This window comes from Myxocyprinus asiaticus, chromosome 23 (genome assembly GCF_019703515.2).
Source record: "Myxocyprinus asiaticus isolate MX2 ecotype Aquarium Trade chromosome 23, UBuf_Myxa_2, whole genome shotgun sequence".
Classification (NCBI taxonomy): Eukaryota; Metazoa; Chordata; class Actinopteri; order Cypriniformes; family Catostomidae; genus Myxocyprinus; species Myxocyprinus asiaticus.
This window is the reverse complement of record NC_059366.1, coordinates 43,178,286-43,201,253: the sequence shown is the minus strand read 5'-3', so window position 1 is coordinate 43,201,253 and position 22,968 is coordinate 43,178,286. Positions and strand designations below refer to the sequence as shown.

Below are 22,968 nucleotides of genomic sequence, written 5' to 3'. Positions count from 1 at the left end.
TATATAAGGTCTCACAGCTGAAAATGCATATGAGAGCAAAAACCAAGCCATGAGGTCAAAGGAACAGCCTGCAGAGCTCAGAGACAGGATTGTGTCGAGGCACAGATCTGGGGAAGGCTTAAAAACATTTGGCAGCATTGAAGGTTCCCAAGAGCAAAGTGGCCTCCACAATTCTTAAATGGAAGAAGTCTGGAACAACCAGGACTCTTCCTAGAGCTGGCCGTCCTGGCCAAACTGAGCAATCGGGGGAGAAGGGCCTTGGTAAGAGAGGTGACCAAGAACCCGATGGTCATTCTGGTTGAGCTCCAGAGATCATATGTGGAGATGGGAGAAAGTTGCAGAAAGGACAACCATCACTGCAACACTCCACCGATCTGGACTTTATTACGAAGTGGCAAGATGGAAGCCTCTCCTCAGAGCAAGACACATGAAAGCCTGCTTGGAATTTGCAAAAAAAGCACCTAAAGGACACTCAGACTGTGAAAAACCTTTTACCTTTACCTCATGGTTACACATCATGACATTTTTAAAGTCATTAAATCTTTATTTATTTATTTTTTATTTGCAAAACCAACATGAACTCAAACAATATCACCGTGGACAATTTTATTTGTCAGTGACCCACATTACAATCTCTTATTTTGATCTTGTGGTTAAATACGGCCCAGGTCATATTTCTTTGTGAGATTGGGCTCATTATTTAAACTGAAGCACAACCGCATGAGAGGTGTGTCATCTTTCTAAGCACACAGAAAGCTCCAGATGAATACTGATGGTTATGTAATGACTCCACCTTGATCTGGTAGCTGGGAGACTTGTGCTTCTCTCTGTTGGTGCCAGCATGAGTGCGGTGCTGTCCTCCGACCATATACTGATAGAGCTGCTCCGGAACGTTCAGGTCAGTCATTCCGACCAGGTTACTACCATGCTGCAGTAGAGAAAACAGCTGTGTCAGTATGGGAATACACAGCTTCCAGTCTCTCACAAAAACACATAATACTTCTCAACACAGCACAGAGACTAAACAGAACTACAACTGTATAAGAAGACAAAGAGACTTGCATGCCTTTCCTGACCTCAAAGGCTACATAAATACTGCTTTATCCTTTGAAGAGTCATAAAACACTGCAAAACGTTTTTGCAAGCCATTGTCTTAAGTTTCATTTGCAACATTGTATATATGCTGTATTTGATACATTGTTTCATGTGTAACTGATACATTTGTTCTGTCTGATTAAGTGCTTACAGGGCCTACAAGGCAGCACTGCGTTGATATGCATCAAACAGTCAGCAAATAATTCAGCCTAAAATGCTTCTATTTTGCTTTTTAAATTTATAGTTAAACTTAGAAAATCTGCTATTTACTTACATAGTTGAATGCACAGGGTGCCGACACCTTTTGAACAATGAATTTCCATGATTTTTCACAACTTTTCCGTGTTTATCCAGTCCGGATTACTGGACACATTTTTTGAAATATTTCAAAATTAAAAATATTAATTTAATCGGGATTTTAGATGAGAACATATTTTAGATCCAAAGCATAAAATTATATTCACCACAGCATTTCAGAATCAGAATGAGCTTTATTGCCAAATGTGCTCACGTACACAAGGAATTGTTTTGGGTGATAGGAGAAACACAGAACATTACAGTGAGACAGAATATAAAACAAGGTAAGAGCATAAATAGACATACAAAATAGGGCATATAACCTAGAATGGCGTATGGACATGTACAACTGGTAAAATATGTGCGAGGTAGGGGCATGTACAGTTATTGAATTAAATATGTGAATTTACATATGTACATGACATATTTATTTACATTATTGCACTATAGGATTTCTGAAGGCAGTTTAATTGTTCATGTTGAAAATGGCCTGAGGGTAAAAACTGTTCTTTTGCCTGGATGTCCTGGTGCTCAATGCTCTGTAGCGCCGGCCAGAGGGCAGCAGTTCAGTGCGGGGGGATTTCTCCTGAAGTCCACTATCATCTCCACTGTTTTGAGCATGTTTAGCTCAAGGTTGTTGTGATCGCACCAGACAGCAAGCTGTTCAACCTACTATCTGTATGCAGACTCGTCACTGTTGCGGATGAGGCAGATGACTGTGGTGTCATCTGCAAACTTCAGGAGCTTGACAGAGGGGTCCTTTGCATTGCAGTAATTCGTGTACAGGGAGAAGAGTAGTGGATAGAGAACTCATCCCTGAGGAGCACCAGTGCAAATAGTGAGGGTCCCGGATGTGATTTTCCCCAGTCTCACTAGCTGCTGCCTATCTGTCAGAAAGCTGTTGATCCACGGACAGATTGTGGTTGGCACGGAGAGCTGGGTCAGTTTGGTTGAGAGAAGATCAGGCATGATGGTATTGATGGCTGAACTGAAGTCCACAAATTGGATCCTTGCATAAGTCCCAGGTCTGTCAAGGTGTTGCAGGATATAATGCAGTGCCATGTTGACTGCATCATCCACAGACCTGTTTGCTCAGTAAGCAAACTGAAGGGGGTCTAGCAGGGGTCCAGTGATGTCCTTCAGGTGGGCCAACACCATTCTCTCAAATGACTTCATGACCACAGATGTCAGAGCGATGGGTCTGTAGTCATGAAGTCCTGTGATTTTGGGTTTTTTGGGGACAGGAATGATGGTGGAGCGGTTAAAGCAACAGGGAAATTCACACTGCTCCAGTGATCTATTGAAGATCTATGTGAATATGGGGGCCAGTTGGTAGCGCAGACTTTCAGACAAGTGGGTGAGACACCGTCTGGGCTTGAAGCTTTCCTAGTCTTTTGTTTCTGGAAGACCCAGCACACATCCTCCAGACCATAAGTGCAGGATGAGTAGCAGGAGGGGGGAGGTTCCAGGAGGTGTTGGTGTGTGTGTGTGAAGTGAAGAGAATTTAAATTCATTTTCACAACTTTTCTAGGATTGTACATTAGAGGTCTGCAACCCGACCCTGGCCCGACAGGACCTGAGCAACCATTGAGTTTCGGGCCAGGTTCAGGTCAGTTTTTCAAATACTGTATGATTTTGGGTTCGGGTTTGTAATTAATGAAAAAAATAAGCCAGCCTACCTAACTTGTTTCATGCACACTCTCTCCCAGACACACACGAACGGAGGAGTAAGGGGCCGTTCATACTAAATGTGTTTTTGTGCGCCTCTGCTCTGTTTTTCCATTGTTTTCCTATGTAAAAACATGCTGGATGGACATATTTGACTGTTACACCGCATGACACTGTTTCTTCTGTGTCTTGTGCAGGACCAACACAAGTTTAAAGGAACTTCAAGTTTCAAAAATGCATGTCAAGACATCTGTGCTGTTTGATTCATTGCGCTGCGTCTAGCTTGTTTTTAGCACAGGTGTCGCAAAGATTCAATGTTCTGAACAAGTTCAGGCTACAAAGAGGTGACTGTCACAGTAATCCAAATTGTTCTGCGCCTGTTTCGGCACTTGATAAACAGTAAGCCAATGTTTTTTTTCCTTCTGCTCTGGTGTGCTGAGGGGCCGCCGTGCCTTGTATGTTTACTGTTACAATACTGTTGAGTATGTTGCTTACGATACTTACATAAAATACAGCCTACTGCAACAATACTGGCTTGGAAAATAAATTACAAAGAGAGAGAGCAATTTCGGGTTGGGTTCGTGCTTAAAATTTGACAGTACCGTTCTAGCCAGCTAGGATCAGGCCATGCGGTCTCGGGTGTCGGTCAGACTGGTTTCATTTTGAGGCCCGTGCAGACCTCTAACTTAAATCACAATTTGAAAATTCCCAAATATTTCCAGGTTTTCCACGACCATGGGAAACCTGAATGTAGATTTTCCTTAAAAAGCCTAAAACCTACATACTACCTACATACTAGTGTTAAATTTTAACACTATTAAACTGCTGCCTTGCAAGCACTGGCATTTACACTGGTATTGAGAGAAATTGTGAATTGTTGTTGCTGACTATGCAAGAACACAGTAAAAATGTTTTTGAAATTATTTATAGAAATATTGATAATCTCACCCCAAGGCAGACCATGCCAAGTGCCAGCCCTGCTGCGAGGGAGTAGGACTCTCTATCTGTACAGTACTCCAGCTCAGGACCAGGTGGACGTCCTTGACAACAAGACCCACATTTACAGTTGTTACAGACTCCATACTGTACAAATATTACATATAATAATTCACCCAACAGCTGGAACACAAAAGGAGATTTTAGGCAGAATGTTGCCAAACACCACTTGTGTTCCACAGGAGAAAGAAAGTCATATGGATTTGGAACACAATGAGGGTGAGTAAATGATAATAGAATTTACATTTTTGGATGAACCATCTCTAAAAACTCTCTATAAACACAAATCAGAACACTAACCAATCTCTGCCAGCAGCACCTCAGCATTGTGACGGTGGCCGGTACTCTGGTAGACCAAGCCGATGCCAACAACAGCGGCCACCTGCACACTGTGCGGTACGTCCAGCTCGGTGGAGGTGGGTGGCAACAGTGCAGGAATGTGGATGCTTAGCAGACGTGTGATGGACATGTCCATGGTGCCCAGTTTGGCAGCAGAAACGCCCAGCAGTAGCCCGATACTCGTCATCTCATGACTCTAAGACAAAAATTACAAAATAAACAATGATTAGAATGTCATAATGGCTCCGCCCCAAAATCAAGTGTACTGCTCAAGTACGCAGCATTTAAAGGCATCGTAGATGTGCTTCCGAAGCAGAGGCTAGTTTAAAAGGTAGCATATATTGCAAACAATAATTAACCCTATTCCACATTTAATCTCATCCGATGAGTATATAAGCTATAAAATAAGAGTCCCTTGTGATTATGGGGCTTATTTATGATTAAAAGTCTCACGTTATGCACCTTTTTTTCTTGGGATTTTGGCTGAACAATTAACTGCATCTGGGATTTAATTAATTTTGGACTCTTATAGCCTCTATGTCTGTGCCCAACACAGTAACAAAAGACAATTGTTTTTTTGGCTTTTTTTACATTTTATGAATCAATTTAAAACCTATCGGCCAATTAATCAATTATCAGCCATTTCCACTACCTTAGTTATCGGCAAAATCGGTCGACCTCTAGTTAATTACTTCTGAAACTGTAATCAAATTGATGACCTACACAGAGCTCCGCGATCGGTGGTGGGGGGGGGTTAGCGAAGCGAGGAAGTGTGAGGGCGAGGCGATTGTCTGTGCCTGGACTGCTATCGGGTCCTTGATTAACATATAATGTGCGAGTAAGGACAGCCAGTGGAGTTTCTGGTGCCCCATTAGGGCAAGACTGGGCCACCCTAGGGAGTTACATAGACTGTGTAACGTGCGTATGACGAGAGGCAGTACTGAATGGAATTGATATGTAATGCATAGAAAGTAACTAATCTGATCACACACATTTAAAAATGTAATGTAATCTTACTACAAGAACTTGCTTTTTTTGTAATATGATTACATAATCCAGATTGCATGTAGTGCATTACTACCCAACACTGCAGGTATCCTTTGTGGAAAAGACAATCCCATACTGCATTGCGAGGGGCATAGAGAACAAAATGATGGCGGCGGATGAAGCAAGAGAAATGTAACAGTTAAAACATTCAGTTTCTAATTTAACATGTATTTCTGCTCGTTAGTGTATCATAGCGCTAGCTTAGCATAATGCTAAAATTAAAAAACTCTATTGAAATCGATTGTGAATCAAGTCTACCATGCACTTCGAGTATGATTTGTATGACGCACAGAGTTTCAACCTATAGACCTTATTCACAATAGCGCCATCTTTGATTTTAACGGGAATGAAAGCAAGGCTGTGAAGGATAGACTTACCATCTCTTCAATGGAATGCACTGTATAAAGCTCCTACTGTAAATCGCATCTGATTTTCCACAACTCATGTTGTCTGGAGTTTTGTCTACTGAATGTCCTTGGAAATATATTTTTCAATGTTTTGTCTGCGGAACGATCCAAAACTTTAAACTGCAGTACAGCCCATTGAAGAGACCGGATGTCTATCCCTCACAGCCTCGTTGACATTCCCGCCAAAAGATGGCGCTGCTGTGAATAAGGTCTTTATGGAGTGTTCCAAATCACTTATGAGGTTCCACTTCAGTAAGGATGCTGCCTATGTAGACAGTAGACAGCAAGGTAGCTCACTTGAAACAGAGCTAATATGTTCATATGTCATAATCTGACTACATGTCCAAGCCTATATAATAATCTCTCCATTTAAACAGAGAATGGCCATGCAGTAAGCTGTGCAGCCTTGTAGCCTTCGTCTACTCTTTATTCATTCATTAAATTCACTCATTCATTCGTTTTGTGTTTGTTTGACGTAAAACAGGATGTTTTTCTCTGAGATTCTTGTGAAAACGGCACAAGTACTATGAGAGGCTAGAAAGCTTCGCCACAGATGTCTCAGTGTGGGAGCGGGCAGTGTAAACACCAACCAAGCTAAAGGCTCGATATAACTTATAGATTACAGATACGCACAGCGACCACAGAAAGTCTCAACAAAGCCTGGCCTGACTGGAAATGAGAGACATCAGCACGCGTTACTGCCCTAAGAACTGTCAGAATGAAACTGTGCTTTACGTTTGCCTTTCATGTGACGAAAACAACAGGATGAGAGCAAAAACCCCCAAAAAACTGCAAACCTGACAGCTCCAATGCTACAAATGGAGAGATAAGAGAAATAGGGTAGGAGAAAGGGAGTTTCAGTTTTCAGGAAGAACCTCTATGCTCTCCAGTTCAAAGATTCATTTTGCTTAAACTGATTTTTAATAGTTGGTTTAAGTACACACGCATCAGACATCTGATGCATCACGTCACAGTGTTTTTTTTTTTTTTTTTTTTTTGCATTGTGCACCATGAGTATCATGTTTTTAGAACATTGTGATTTTAAAATTCTTTTAAAAAGGGTGTCAAGACCCTTGTGTTCTGTTTTATTCAGTAGCGCTCTGTCGAGCTGTTTTTGAAAGGAAGAACGCATCCTGCCTGAACGCCCCATAAACCTCTTTAAACACAGTTGTTGCTTCCTCGGATTGAAGGTTATCGCGTTTAAGACATGCAAAGGCAAAACGCAGTAACTACTCCCCAAAATTGAATCATGACTGAAATCGGTTTTCTTAGGCCCCGTTTGCACCTGGTATCAAGATAAGTTTTTGGTAATCTGATCACAAGTGGTCCGCACTAAATACAGGTGGAAATGGGGTCTAAAACATTAGGTGATTTTTGGATCGCAAAAATACTTTGTAAAAAATGCATGTGACCACATTGCATTTGAGGTGTGAAACGCAATCCCTCCTGAAAACATCAGAAAGCATTGCAGCACCTTTCCTCAACTGTCATCCGCTGCTCTAAAACAAGAGTTTAAAACTTAGCAGGTTATATGCAGCTTTAAAAGGAAATAACCGTCCGATCGGAAATTTTAAAAAGTGAATACATTCACAAGCATGACAACTTCATGGAACTTCTTCAGTGTGTCCGATATCAACAAGAACATCTGAAGCTCATACATAAATAATGGATAATTCTGCTCGAAATGTAGCATTTGTGCTTACATTACATTTCATCTGCATCTTGGAGAAACAGTGCGCCATATTTTTCTTTCACACTTTCATTGTCTTTTATGACTTTTATGCGGTTTAGCATAATAAAGTAACACAGTGACAGAGTGACTGATGTTAGTAGTCATGAAATCAGAGACCCTCCCCTCAAAATCTGAACATAAGTGGTCACAGGATACAGTTGAGATGCATGATAATACCAGGTGGAAACAGGAATGCGTCTCGGCAGACTGCATGTGATCGGATCACCAAAAACGCATCTTAATACCAGGTGGAAACAAGGCCTTAGACTAGATGGATTTGGCTCCATTATGCTCATATTCTGAGGCATGTATACAACGTTTCGTTGTAAAACGCATTTATTTCATCACATTTACGCCTCTTATTTTATTCCACCAAAAACTGAAACTTTTGAAAATGCTCTCCATTGCTGCATACTTTGGAAAATGACAACTTTAGTAAATGAAAATGGAGTTTTCATACTTAAATGGCTTAGTATGGAAGTGGCCTAAGAGAGACAGATGGAGACTTTCATGTAGTCTAAAACACTATTTCTGGCTGGGTAATCAAAACAAGTGAGCAATCCGAATCAGGGAAAAAAAACATGCGCAAAAGTGCTGCAACTATTTAGTAAATTCCCCCCTTCAGTGATTGCGTAGTTACTGCATTTTGGCTTTGTTGGGCAGTATATTGTTAGCGCAAATTGCTGATTAATTGGACCGCAAGGTACCACTGAAAATGATACTATAACCAGAAAAATAAAAACTTTGAAGTTATGGTAACTAGGGGTGGTTAAAAATATCGATTTTTCTCGATAACAATTCTTTTACTCGATGCGCAGCCCTCCACTACAATAAGAGGAAATTACTCACATTTGCAACCAAATTTCATGCTATGCACCTAAAATGTATATATTTGGCAACTGGCTGGTAAATGTTCATATTTCACTCATGCAGTGATTATGTAATTTAGTGGTGGAGTATTCATCAGCGAGATCCTTTCGCTGAGTGTTCAGTGTAACGTATACTCGCAACCTATTTGTCATTAATACCCTTTTTGTTCTTAACAGTTAGTTGTTGATCAAAAACAACAAAAAATAAACATTTAATTCTAATCATGCATACCACAGATGAGATAATGCCATTAGAGTCTCTCTTGTTAACACGTTTATCTATAGATGCTCTTTACAGAAATGCCGGTTTTGTCAAAAAAGATATTAGCACGGTTGTAAATAGTACAAATTATGCAATTAAATAATTAACATATGAATATATGAAATATAATATCTTATTTATTGATCGAATATGTGGATTTGTTTGTTTTTAAAAAGCCCAAATGTGACCAAAATGATGAAAAACTAATAAAACATAGTTATTCAAATAAATATTTTCATAGTGTACCTATTTAGAAGGTCCCCTGTATAATTAACAGCATTAGCTGGAAAATAATTTCTTTCACATGTAAGCAAAAGGAAAACTTTTACTGAAATACACCCATATGCATCGACATTGAATCGAAATTTGAACTGAAATCTTGTGAATCAGAATCCAAATATCTGTATCATTACCCAGCGCTAAAGTTAATCAAGTCAAGTGATGCAATTATGCAACTGTTTTCATTATCGACCATTGTCACTTTCGAGTAATCATGCCCATAGATAATTTGAAGAACACCATATTCAATTCAAAAATGAAATTCAACCAATATTAAATGAGTCTCTGTAGGGCAATGTATCACAGTGTCCAATTTGCATCAAGTGAAAATGTTCCTTTGAAAGCCATTATGGTAAATAGGTATTTTGGTTTTTCCCTCTGAATAACCACGAGAATGAACATATTGCTTGTAAATGCCTGGTTCTCATCTAGATCTCTATTATAAATAAGCATCGGTGACTCATGTAATCTAAGGTGAATCATTCTGTTAGAAACACATGAACGTTTGGATCAGTCACACATTAGTGGACCACATCTATATGAAATACATTATCTGGGCCATCTTTAATAGAAGCCCTATTTCAGCTATAAGTGTCTTACTGTAACTGTGATTTTTGCTTTTTAGTTTTTAAATAAACAAGGGTTGCATACAAATTACCATAGTTTTTGTGGTAATCAACATAATACCACAAATGCTGCTCACTGAGCTCAACTCGTATTGAACCCAGAACATTAATTTAACTAATAGAGGATCTAATGACAAGACTCTCATTTTGTCACTTTTACATTATGCTGTTCGTTTAATAGTTTAAAAGTCTACAGACGAGTTTAAAAAGTGAGTCCTGTTCTGTTGCTGTGTGAACAAATCATTCTTTTGAGCCAGTTCTTTTCAATGAATGGATTGATCCGGTTCACAAATCAGACGGAACGATTCTGTCACGTATAAGACTAATTTTATTCTTCAGTTCAGTTGTCCAGTGGTTCTCTGGATTACAGCTCAATGCAGGGGGAGATTATCAGTGAATAACAACATATATTTTGGTGTATTTCTCACACAAAGCTATAGAAACCTCAGAGGACTTGGAATATCGCACATGATGAGTCAAACAGACAACTTTTAAGGTTCTTCTATGGTGCTTTTTTCCATTCTTGGAGCTTGACAAATGTGGTCACAATGAACTATCATTGTCTGGAAAAGAGCTGCATTAAGATTCTTCAAAATTCTCCTTTCGTGGATCATGTCGCAAAATACCAGCATAACGGTTTGGAATGACATGAGGGTCAGTAAATGACAACATTTTTCTTTTAAAATCTAAAGTGACCAACAATTAAGGTCACGCCTCCACAAACTTACGAATATGAAATCAATACTGCAGTTTTTGTCACGACAACAATTAAAATGTATAAAGAGCGTGATCCCAGTTAGGCCATTACAATCTGCTCCAATTTAAAGTGAAGCTGCTAACTAACCTTGGTGAGGTAGTCATGGATGTTAAGTGTTGCTAGTTTGGTGAGGTGTCCGTTAAGACCCAATGCCATGAGGAAACCGGCATACTCGTTGGCCAGGTCGGCACTTTTGGGTTTGTTATAGGCAATCCAGGCAGATTCCACCTGAGAGGCGGGAGCGATCTTGAGCCCGGCCGCCACTCCGTTATGGAAGCTTGGCCAACTGGTCATGTTGGGCGGCACATCGATGTTCCCGCTGTTCAAATCCACCGTAGTGTTCCTGGGAGGAGCCCGGCCTGAGGGGGAAGAAAAATAAAAGGGCAGTTTCAATGAAAAGTTCATCCAAAAATTATAATTGGATACAGCAGAAGATAATATTTTCAGTGAATAAAGACTTAAATCTTGGTATGTTCCTCACACCAGAATCAGAATGAGCTTTATTGCAAAGTATGATTACACATACAAGTAATTTGTCTTAGTGACAGAAGCTTCCAGTGCACAGACAATACAACAACAAGATTTATTCCAAACAATTGAATAAAAATAAAAAAGTGAATAGAATATATATATGATGGAGTGAATGTGGGTCTCCCACTTCAGGTCCTGTGAGATGGTAGAGCCCAGGAACCTGAATGACTCCACTGCTGCCACAGTGCTGTTTAGAATGGTGAGCGGGGTCGATGCTGGGGTGTTCCTCCTAAAGTCCACTACCATCTCCACTGTTTTGAGTGTGTTCAGTTCCAGGTTGTTTTGGCTGCACCAGTGAGCCAGCCGTTCAACCTCCCTTCTGTATGCAGTCTCATCGTCATCTTGGATGAGGCCGATGACAGTAGTGTCATCTGCAAACTTTAGGAGCTTGACAGAGGGGTCCTTGGCGGTGCAGTCATTGGTATACAGGGAGAAGAGTAGTGGGGAGAGCACACATCCCTGGGGAGCACCAGTGCTGATCGTACAGGTGCTGGAAGTGAATTTCCCCTGTCTCACTAGCTGCTGCCTGTCTGTCAGAAAGCTGGTGATCCACTGACAGATAGACATGGGAACAGAGAGTTGATGTAATTTAGTCCACAGAAAATCTGGGATGATGGTGTTGAAAGCCAAACTGAAATCCACAAAAAGGATCCTTGCATATGTCTCTAGTCTGTCCAGATGTTGCAGGATATGATGCAATCCCATGTTGACTGCATCATCCACAGACCTGTTTTCTCGATAAGCAAATTGAAGGGGATCTAGAAAGGGTCCAGCGATGTCCTTCAGGTGGGCCAACACCATTCTCTCAAATGACTTCATGACCACAGACGTCAGAGCGACGGGTCTGTAGTCATGAAGTCCCTTGATTTTGGGTTTCTTTGGGACAGGAATGATGGTGGAGTGTTTGAAGCAGCAGGAAACTTCACACTGCTCCAGTGATCTGTTGAAGATCTGTGTAAAGATGGGGGCCAGCTGGTCAGTACAGGATTTTAGACAAGTGGGTGAAACGCCATCTGGGCCCTGTGCTTTCCTTGTCTTTGGTTTCAGGAAGACACGGCACACCTCCTCTTCACAGATCTTAAGTGCAGATTGAGTATCAGGAGGTGGGAGGAGGGGGGTTGCCGGAGGTGTTGATGTTTGTGTGAAGTGAAGATCAGAGCGGGTGTGGGGTGTGAGACTGGGCCATTCAAATCTACAGTAAAACACATTCAAGTCATCAGCCAGTTGTTGGTTCCCTACAGTGTTGGGGGATGGTGTATTGTAGTTGGTAATGTCTTTCAGGCCTCTTCAGGACCCTGGTGCAGGGTCGTTAGCTGAAAACTTGTTTTTGAAAACTTCCCTTTACAGTCTTTACTACAGGTTTAACTGATTTTAGTTTCTGTCTCTAGGTTGGAAGATGATGAACCAGACAGTGATCAGAGAGTCCCAAAGCTGCTCTAGGGACAGAGCAATATGCAACCTGTTTTGTAGCAATGATCCAGTGTATTTCTGTCTCTGGTGGGGCGTGTAATGTGCCATCTGTATTTTGGCAGTTCATAGGTGAGATTGGCTTTGTTAAAATCGCCGAGAATAATAATAACGGAGTCCGGGTTTTGTTGTTCCATGTCTGTGATCTGATCAGCCAGCTGTTGCAGCGCTGAGTTCACGCACGTGTGTGGAGGAATATAAACAGTCACCAGAATAAACGAGGAAAACTCCTGCGGCGAGTAGAAAGGCTTACAGTTGACAAAGAGCACTTCCAAATTAGGACAGCACATCTTCTTTAACGTTGTTACACCTGTACACAAACTTTCACTGATGCATGTTCCACCACCTCTCGTTTTCCCCATTAACTCTGCTATGCGATCCGCTCTGAACAGCTGAAAGTCTGGCAGATGTAATACGTTGTCCGGAATGGCTTCATTCAGCCAGGTTGAAAAGTCCTTGTTTGTACGGTTGAGGAGATGTCGTTCGTCCATTTGTTAGGGAGAGAGAGCGGAGATTCGCTAGATGAATACTCGGCAGCGCTGTTCAAAAGCCGTGCTTCCCTCACCTGCATTTCATAGCGCGCTTAAACAACACAGTTGCGCCTCTGACCAAAATGTCCAATAAAACATCCGAACAGTACAAAATCAGGAAAAGACTGTTTGGTATGTGCTGCCGAATGTTCAGCAGTTCGTTCCTGCTAAAACTGATTGGAAAAAAATTTACTTACAGGACAAATTAACAAAAACCACAAAACAGTTGGAGAGCTCCACACTGAGGGTGCCATCCGTGGCGCCATCTTGGTGTGTGTAGGATATCGACAAGGATATCGTATGCTATAAGAAGGCTTGTTTATGGTGTTTTTTTTGTTGTTTTTGGAGCTTGACAGCTCCTAGTCACCATGAACTGTCTTTGTATGTATTAATTTTTTTTTTAAAAAAGCTGCGTGAAGATTCTTTGAATTCTCCTTTTGTGTTCCACAGAAGAAGGAAAAACTAAGGCATGTAGGTTTGGAATGACATGGGAGTGAGTAAATAATGACTTTAATAACTCCTTTAATCACTGAAACACTGCACTGAAGCTAGATAAAATTCAACAAAATTAGCAAGCCTCAAATTAAAATGTGGTATATTTTGGAGGGCAAAGTTTTACAATCTGGTGTGGAAAGCTGTTTGGATAGAAATAAGGCAGAACTTTGGTGATTTTTAGTTGTCTGAAGCGACTAAATTACATAGGAACAAAAATGACATCATAGAACATGTAATAAAAATAATAAAAGGTATAGTGATTAAAAACCTATATAAAGGTGTTTTAAAATCTATTTTTGATAGCTACTTTTAAAATGGAATCTGGTCTGACTTTGTTAAAAATCTTTTCAAAAGTGTCAGCCAAATAAATTAATTTCCCCAAAGAATTACAACCAACACAATCCAATAAAAAGACAATGAACTGGCATGAGGCGCATAATGGTGGATCTTCATCTGATAGTAAAAACATATGTGTAAAGGTTTGTTAAATCACTAAGTATGAGCAATAGTAATAGTGATACTTGTCTTGGCAAACACCTGGCCTAAAATATCTAAGCACTAAATGGAGTGTACTAAGAACTAATGCTTTTTAGCATAAATTTGTATCTTTAACTAACTAGATAGAGTGAGAGATATAGTGCTCTGTGGTGGGAACGGTCGGAGGTTTGCGTGTTGGCACTGGGACTCCACAACGAAATTCAACAGGGTTCTTAAAAACGGTTATGCAAGTCCTGTAAAGCTATTCATTAGGGAGCTTCAAAGCCTGGGCTGTGGTTTATGAGAGTACCGGTCAGGTTGAGTTTGGGAACAGGGAGTGGCTCAGTTGGCACAGGGTGGTATGAAAAGAGAGTGAAGAGTCCACGGCCCACAGGAAGAGACATGGTGCGCTGGCACAACTGCAGCAGCCTGCAACCAAAACCAAAAGAGAACAGCTTAAAAAAAAGAGGCATGTTTTCTCACATTAATAAAAGAAAAAGACTTTTTAAAGAAAATATAAATGTTATTTTAAGGGATAGAGATGTCAAATGTTTTACTTTTTCTCCATTAAGGAATGTATATAAATGCAAAATTGATTTGAGAGCTGTGGCAGAGCAGAACATTTTCAGTGAGCGAAAAAAAAAAAAAAAAAAATCAGTCTGTTACTCACACCAAGCTATCAGCTGCCTTCTGAAGACTTGTAAGAGAATAGCACATGAGTCATATGTTCTACTTTTATGATGCTATTAGCAATTTTTAAAGCTTGACAGCACCTGTCCCCATTCAACAAAATTTCTCAATTTCTGTTGCACAGAAGAAAGAAACTTGTATGGGTTTGGAACGACATGAGGCTCAGTGACAAAAATGTTTTTTTTTAAATTAACTCTCTATTTAACCCTTCAATGCATACCTCAGGTCTTTAGTGACCCAAGACCTCATTCCACCAAGTTGAACCCACAACTCTTTAGTGTTCCTCAACCTTTCTCTTTTGAACTTTCTAACAATAAAAAAAGCCAAAATTGCAAATATATATATATATATATATATATATATATATATATATATATATTTTTTTTTTTTTTCCTAACTGTTAAATTACCAAAAGTTTATATGATCTTTAGTGACCTAAGATATGTAATAGCATTGCAATATACACTACACTGTATTACCACTTCTATAAATCATATTTTATGACTATTTCATATTTTATAAGTTTACAACCACAGAAAATCTATTTCTCTGATTATAACAAGACAAATGAGTACTATATTCATTCAAATATCTACTATATCACATTGATTTTCTGCACAATGATTGTGAATTCCATATGCATGTACACATATATATTATACAAGCTATTTCTTACTCAAGGTGGCGTTGATGTTTTAGTGATTGACTTGATTTACATTTGACATTGCTATTTGATGAAGCAACAGGGAAGTAAACTATAGCAAGTTTAACACATGGACAATATGATTTGTATTTTGTCATTTGGGTGTAATACTGAAATTGTTAAGTTGTGAGTATTTAGACTCAAAAAGTGCCTGCAAAAATATATACAGTACTGTGCAAAATCTTAGGCACATAAGATGTTTCACAAAAGCATTTGTCTTAAGACGGATATTTATATCTTCAGCTTTAGTGTGTCAATAGGAAATATAAATGTTAGACTCCCAAACATTACTTTTGCAAACAGAAAAGATTAGAATAGAAGAACAGGGAGCCCTGCAACAGATGTCATGGCCACCCACAAAACCCCCCACTGAACATCGTGTCAGTCTGAGATTACATAAATAGACAGAAGCAATTGAGACAGCCTAAACAGATAAAAGAACCGAGGCGAATTCTCCAAGAAGCTTGGAACATCCTATCTGCTAACAACCAAGAAAAACTGTGTCCAGGTGTACCTAGGAGAATTGGTCCTGTTTTAAAGACAAAGGTTGTCACACCGAATATTGATTTAGCTTTTTTTATGTTTACTGGACTTTGTATGACATTAAGTGATAAATGAAAACTATTTGTCATTATTTTTGAAGACATCCTCACTATGCAACATTTTTCACAAGTACCTAAAACTTTTGCACAGTACTGTATGAGTAACTTGTGTAGCTCAATATGTGTTTGACAGCCAGTTTTCAGTGTGAAAGTTTTTATTTGTTAATTGATCAATAATCAAATACAGTACAAATAGTACAAACAGAGAACAAGGTATACTAGGGGTAGGGATACATAAAATTACACAAAGACTTTAAAGAGAATACATGCCTGTAGAATCTGAATAGCTTTCTGCTTCAACGAGGGCAATACTGAGTCAATATAATGCTTCACTTCAATTTTAAATAGTATAAAACCTGTGGGGGGCCTGGGTAGCTCAGTGAGTAAAGACGCTGACTACCACCCTGGAGTTGCGAGTTCGAATCCAGGGCGTGCTGAGCGACTCCACCCAGGTCTTCTAAGCAACCAAATTGGACCGGTTGCTAGGGAGGGTAGAGTCACTTGGGGTATCCTCCTCGTGATCGCTATAATGTGTGGTTATCACTCTCGGTGGGGCGCGTGGTGAGTTGTGCATGAATGCTGCAGAGAATAGCTTGAAGCCTCCACACATGCTACATCTCCAAGGTAACGTGCTCAACAAGTCACATGATAAGATGCGCAGATTGACGGTCTCAGATGCGGAGGCAACTGAGATTCATCCTCCGCCACCAAGATTGAGGTGAGTCACTACGCCACCACAAGGACCTAGAGCGCATTGGGAATTGGGCATTCCAAATTGGGGAGAGAAAAAAAAAAAAAGAATAAAACCTGGTTTCTTCCCTGAAAAATTACATTTATGAATGTGGAATTTAGCCAATAAAATGTGAGTTTGCTTGTCTTTTGAAATTGAATGGGCAGTGCCAAAATAAATGAACAGCTGTCTCTGGATGATAAATCTCTTAACAGCCATTGATTAAACTTCGAAAGACAAGGTACAGAGATACGGAGAGACAGGGCAACCCTGTCTAATCTCCCTAGACAAATTAAACCTATTGGAAGTACCACCCATCAATTTAACTGAACTGTTTTAATTGCACTAGCAAAGAAATTCCCAAAGCCTAATTTTATAAGTGATTCAAAAATAAACTGATGCTCCACAGAATCAAATGCCTTATAGAAATCAACAAAAAGAATAAATCCATTATCTATAATAAATTCAGGATAATCCAAAATATCTAAAACTAATCTTATATTGTTTGTTATATGCCTATTCCTCATAAAGCCAGACTGTGTTTCTTCAATAATTTAATATAAAACGGCCTTAAGCCTTTTAGCTAATATCAGGGCAAACACTTTATATTCACAATTCAGTAAACAAACTGGATGCCAATTATCGAGAAAAATGTTATCCTTCTTTGGTTTGGAGATTAACGTGATTAACACTTGAGCCAAGGTGGGCGGAAGGCATTGATTTTCAATACTTTCAGTAAATACCTTAAGCAAAAAGGGGCCCAAATCCTTAGAAAATTGCTTATAAAATTCTGCGGTCAAACCGACAGTACCTGCCGATTTATTATTTTTAAGGTGACTAATTGCACTCATCACTTCCTCAATAAAAATAGGCATATCAAAGTCTATTTTCATTTTTATCAATAGATTTAACTTCTATAGAGCTCAGAAAGGCATCAGATTCACAACAATGAATAGAAAGTAATGTATGGTCATTTGTTACAACCACATTAACATTTAGTTTATCAGTGTTGTTGTTAAGATGGCACCTCTATAACTTAAAAAAATATCGTGAATTTTGTTCGCCTTCTTCGAGACATCTTCTCCTTGATCGGATAAATGCACCTTCAGCTTTCCTTCTCATCTAGTTTGACTTGTAGATCTGATAATAGTAATTTTTCTTCATCCAACAAGTTTTATTTGTTAACTTTGTTATTTCTACAACAATGTTGGTTTCTTCAGTTCTTCTGCATTTGGCTATTCAGCTGACAAATTTCCTCAAGTATTTAGTGACCTCAAACTTTAAGAGTTCCCAGTTTGACCCAAATGCACTTTCCTTCTTGGCTTTATCCCAGAAACTAGATATCAAACCCGTGATTACTTTTTGCACTTCATCATACAGCAGCAGTGAATTGTTAAGTTTCCAATATGATCCGTTAATTGAACGACTTGTATTAGATAATTTAATATTAATGCTTATAACTTTATGATCTGTGAGTGGATTTGATATAATATCTACTTCCACATTATCTTTGTTAAAACTCACAGACAATAACCAAAAATCTATTTTTTTTACCGGGAGTTTTATTACTCCCGGTAAATGATTTATGATGTGGAAATTTGGTTCTCCAAATATCTGTAAGATTGAATTTATTCATGAAGGTTTTAAGATTTTTGTTGTTTACTTTAGGTCGACCTGACGGCCATTTATCCACTGCTCCATTTAGTATAATATTAAAATCCCATCCAATTACCAATCTCTATAACCATTCAATAAATATACTTTCTATGAATTCAAATAAGTAGTTATTTTCCAAGTTATTATTATACCCATATACATTTCCAATAATGAATATATTATCAACACATTACTTGACATATAAAGTGACCAGCAGTATCACATTCTGTGTAGAACACCCCCATTAAATCTGTTCTTTCAAGTAATCACTCCAGCTGAGCGTTCAGACCCATGAGCAAACCATACTGCATTACCCCACTGTGAACTCCAAAATTTGGTATCTTCTTTAGTAGAATGAGCTTCTTGTACATAACAAAAATCTGCCCTAAACTGTTTGACGAATAGAAATAAAGCTTTTCTTTTGACATTATTTCTTAATCCCCTAGCATTCAATGAAACAAACGATAACTATGACAGATTAATATAAACAGTAGTGCACAACCAAGATATCTGGTCAATCTGGTAAACGTTAAGATCAAAGTGGAATCAAGATCAGCACCTATACCTAAAACAATGCAAAGTTAGGAAAATACCATCAACTAATCATGGTGGCTGTCTGAGCCTAAACTTTTCCTTTCAAATATCGGGATTCACACAAAATAAATAAACAGTATAAATAGTATTAAATCATACTGTAGAACACAGTTTAACGAGCTGGTCATACCTCTTTGAACACAGGTTGTGTGACCCAAGCTTGATTGTAAACCTACATACAGGTGCATCTCAATAAATTAGAATGTCGTGGAAAAGTTCATTTATTTCAGTAATTCAACTCAAATTGTGAAACTTGTGTATTAAATAAATTCAATGCACACAGACTGACGTAGTTTAAGTCTTTGGTTCTTTTAATTGTGATGATTTTGGCTCACATTTAACAAAAACCCACCAATTCACTATCTCAAAAAATTAGAATATGGTGACATGCCAATCAGCTAATCAACTCAAAACACCTGCAAAGGTTTCCTGAGCCTTCAAAATGGTCTCTCAGTTTGGTTCACTAGGCTACACAATCATGGGGAAGACTGCTGATCTGACAGTTGTCCAGAAGACAATCATTGACACCCTTCACAAGGAGGGTAAGCCACAAACATTCATTGCCAAAGAAGCTGGCTGTTCACAGAGTGCTGTATCCAAGTATGTTAACAGAAAGTTGAGTGGAAGGAAAAAGTGTGGAAGAAAAAGATGCACAACCAACCGAGAGAACCGCAGCCTTATGAGGATTGTCAAGCAAAATCGATTCAAGAATTTGGGTGAACTTCACAAGGAATGGACTGAGGCTGGTGTCAAGGCATCAACCACACACAGACATGTCAAGGAATTTGACTACAGTTGTCGTATTCCTCTTGTTAAGCCACTCCTGAACCACAGACAACATCAGAGGCATCTTACCTGGGCTAAGGAGAAGGAAAAACTGGACTGTTGCCCAGTGGTCCAAAGTCCTCTTTTCAGATGAGAGCAAGTTTTGTATTTCATTTGGAAACCAAGGTCCTAGAGTCTGGAGGAAGGGTGGAGAAGCTCATAGCCCAAGTTGCTTGAAGTCCAGTGTTAAGTTTCCACAGTCTGTGATGATTTGGGGTGCAATGTCATCTGCTGGTGTTGGTCCATTGTGTTTTTTGAAAACCAAAGTCACTGCACCCGTTTACCAAGAAATTTTGGAGCACTTCATGCTTCCTTCTGCTGACCAGCTTTTTAAAGATGCTGATTTCATTTTCCAGCAGGATTTGGCATCTGCCCACACTGCCAAAAGCACCAAAAGTTGGTTAAATGACCATGGTGTTGGTGTGCTTGACTGGCCAGCAAACTCACCAGACCTGAACCCCATAGAGAATCTATGGGATATTGTCAAGAGGAAAATGAGAAACATGAGACCAAAAAATTCAGATGAGCTGAAGGCCACTGTCAAAGAAACCTGGGCTTCCATACCACCTCAGCAGTGCCACAAACTGATCACCTCCATGCCACGCCGAATTGAGGCAGTAATTAAAGCAAAAGGAGCCCCTACCAAGTATTGAGTACATATACAGTAAATGAACATACTTTCCAGAAGGCCAACAATTCACTAAAAATGTTTTTTTTTATTGGTCTTATGATGTATTCTAATTTTTTGAGATAGTGAATTGGTGGGTTTTTGTTAAATGTGAGCCAAAATCATCACAATTAAAAGAACCAAAGACTTAAACTACTTCAGTCTGTGTGCATTGAATTTATTTAATACACGAGTTTCACAATTTGAGTTGAATTACTGAAATAAATGAACTTTTCCACGACATTCTAATTTATTGAGATGCACCTGTATTGTCCATAGTTACTGAATTCGCAGCAATATATCAAGACCCACTATAACAGAGGAACTTGGTGCCCTGAGAGTACTGAGAGAGTGTCAACAAACATAGTCCTTTTGCTGTCTGCTCCTCTTACCCTGTAATTTCTGTTCCTTCAATAAATCCAAGGCCTCCGACAAAATGAGCTAATTTACCCTCATCGCGCACTTTCTTGATCAAAAGCCAAAGTTTTAGCCTGCAGTCTCTGACCTCCTTCGTCAGATCCTCCTTAAACTGCATGCCTTGGTTTCAAAGAAACTCACTGCTTTTAGCAGCTTTCCACACCGCATCTCTGAATCTCCTGGCAGTAAAACGAATGATGGTTGCACGGGGCCTCATCTCGTTAGCATGTTTGGTCCCCAGTCGGTGAACGACATCTATAGCATCTGGTAGGTTCACCGCTTCATGTGATAAAACATCTTGGCACACACGGATAACCTCCTCTCACACATTCTCTTTGGTAGTTTCTGGCAGACCATGGAGCCTCAGGTTCCAGCGCCTACCATACTGTTCCAGATCCGTCACCCGACTCACGTACACCTTGGTTGGTTGCTCGCTCCTGTCCACCCGTTTTTCAGTGTAGACCATTTTGCTTTTCAGCTCTTTTATTTCTGCACAGGCGGTTTGCACCATCGTTTCGAGGGCATCGCTTCTGGTGTTGATAAGATTAGTGAGTGTGGCAACAATCTCATCAGGTTTAGATATATTTCCAGCATGGACATTGGTGAATGTAGGCTTTTTTGCGAGTGGAGGCTTAATAGGGAGCGACAGAAATTCTTCTTCTTTTGCCAGGTGCACGTCTTGAGTCAAGTCATTTTCGTAGTCATGGCCATTATGAGCAGCCACATGCGCAACTGCACTTCCAGACTCGCTGGATCTTTTCTGGGCAGATTTGGGCATATTTCGGTTCAATAACGTCAAAGATGGACACAGAAAACTGTATGACCCAGTGCATGTATAAACTTAGCTGGCAGCTATGTTTACTAATTTCCTATTAAGACTTTGGTAACGAGAGCTCGAAACTTTTGACTGTTCATGCCGCCATCTTGCCGGAACTCCCCATTTCAGTGTGAAAGTAATGAATCCCGTTCTATATTTGTTGCATCATCTTGTTGTTATATGAAAAAACACCAAAATATCACAGAAAATATTCTATTTTATTATTTTATAATTGTCTTAAAAATGCTTTGAAAATTTGACACTATATGGGCATTTTGTAGATCCATTTGTGTTAGATACAAGTGTTGGGTCACTAAATCCTCAATGTAAGTACAGTAAATGTTTGGCAAAACACCGATGCATTTAAATTATAAATTATATTTGAGGATTTTTTTTGAAAATCTCAAGCACCCCTCAAATGCATTTCTTCAGTGACTAACTAGACTTGTTCTTTAAAGTCCACTTGAAGAGGTTTGCCGCTCTAAATAAATACTGTTCACTCACTTGTTCTCCTTCTCCTCGATGTACTCATGGTCACTCACTTCAGGCAGGTGGGGCACATTGACCCGCACAGGTCTGGAGCTCTGAAGCAGACGCCTGACCTCCTGCACCCTCAGGTCCTGACTCCAGATCAGTCCCGTCACCTCCGGGTGCAGGTCAGTCATACCGTCCTCTTCGTCATCGGCCTCGCTGGTCACGGGAGGCTCCAGCACTACATTCAAACCTACAGTCTAGGAAAAAGACAAAGGTCTAAAGTTACCTTACAATTAAATACAAATTTAATCAATTTTACAGCAACTATTTGCTTGTGTGAGGACAATTTTGATTCTTGCATTCATGTCATGTCAGAATTACTGTAAATACAAGTTCCCAAATAGTAAAAAAATAGGGATGTATCAACCATCGATATTTATCGGCCAATTATAGGCAAAACCAAAACCATAAAAATGTGGATATGAAAACCCAATGTTTTTTTTTAAATAATTATGTAAACTTTTTGCATTGTATAAAATTTATTAAAAATTTCTGTGCAATATTAAGAAATACCTACCAAAATAAATTAAATCTAATAAAGCGTGCCAAATGCATAATATTAATTTGTAATTTGTAAAAATATCGTTATATACAGTTGAAGTCAGAAGTTAACATACACTTAGGTTGAAGTAATTCAAATTAATTTGTTAACCACTCCACAGATTTCAGATTGGCAAACTATAGTTTTGGCAAGTCGTTTAGGACATCTACTTTGTGCATGACAAAGTAACAATTGTTTATAGACAGATTGTTTCACTTTTAATTGACTATATCACAATTCCAGCGTGTCAGAAGTTTACACTAAGTTAACTGTGCCTTTAAGCAGCTTAGAAAATTCCAGAAAATGATGTCAATTTAG

General features: G+C 39.3%; 1 protein-coding gene across 6 annotated transcripts in view; it reads right to left on the bottom strand.

Moving 5' to 3' along the window:
• The window catches only part of LOC127413520 (anaphase-promoting complex subunit 1-like), a 110,666-nt gene that overhangs the window by 24,428 nt on the left and 63,270 nt on the right, over positions 1-22,968 (bottom strand). For all 6 annotated transcript variants that reach the window (XM_051650723.1, XM_051650726.1, XM_051650725.1 and 3 more), the window contains 6 exons: positions 22,080-22,306; positions 14,185-14,303; positions 10,462-10,733; positions 4,357-4,591; positions 4,009-4,100; positions 794-928 (listed from right to left, as the gene is read on the bottom strand). In XM_051650723.1, the coding sequence (XP_051506683.1) occupies positions 794-928; positions 4,009-4,100; positions 4,357-4,591; positions 10,462-10,733; positions 14,185-14,303; positions 22,080-22,306 (1,080 nt within the window). The remainder of the gene's footprint in view (positions 1-793; positions 929-4,008; positions 4,101-4,356; positions 4,592-10,461; positions 10,734-14,184; positions 14,304-22,079; positions 22,307-22,968) is intronic.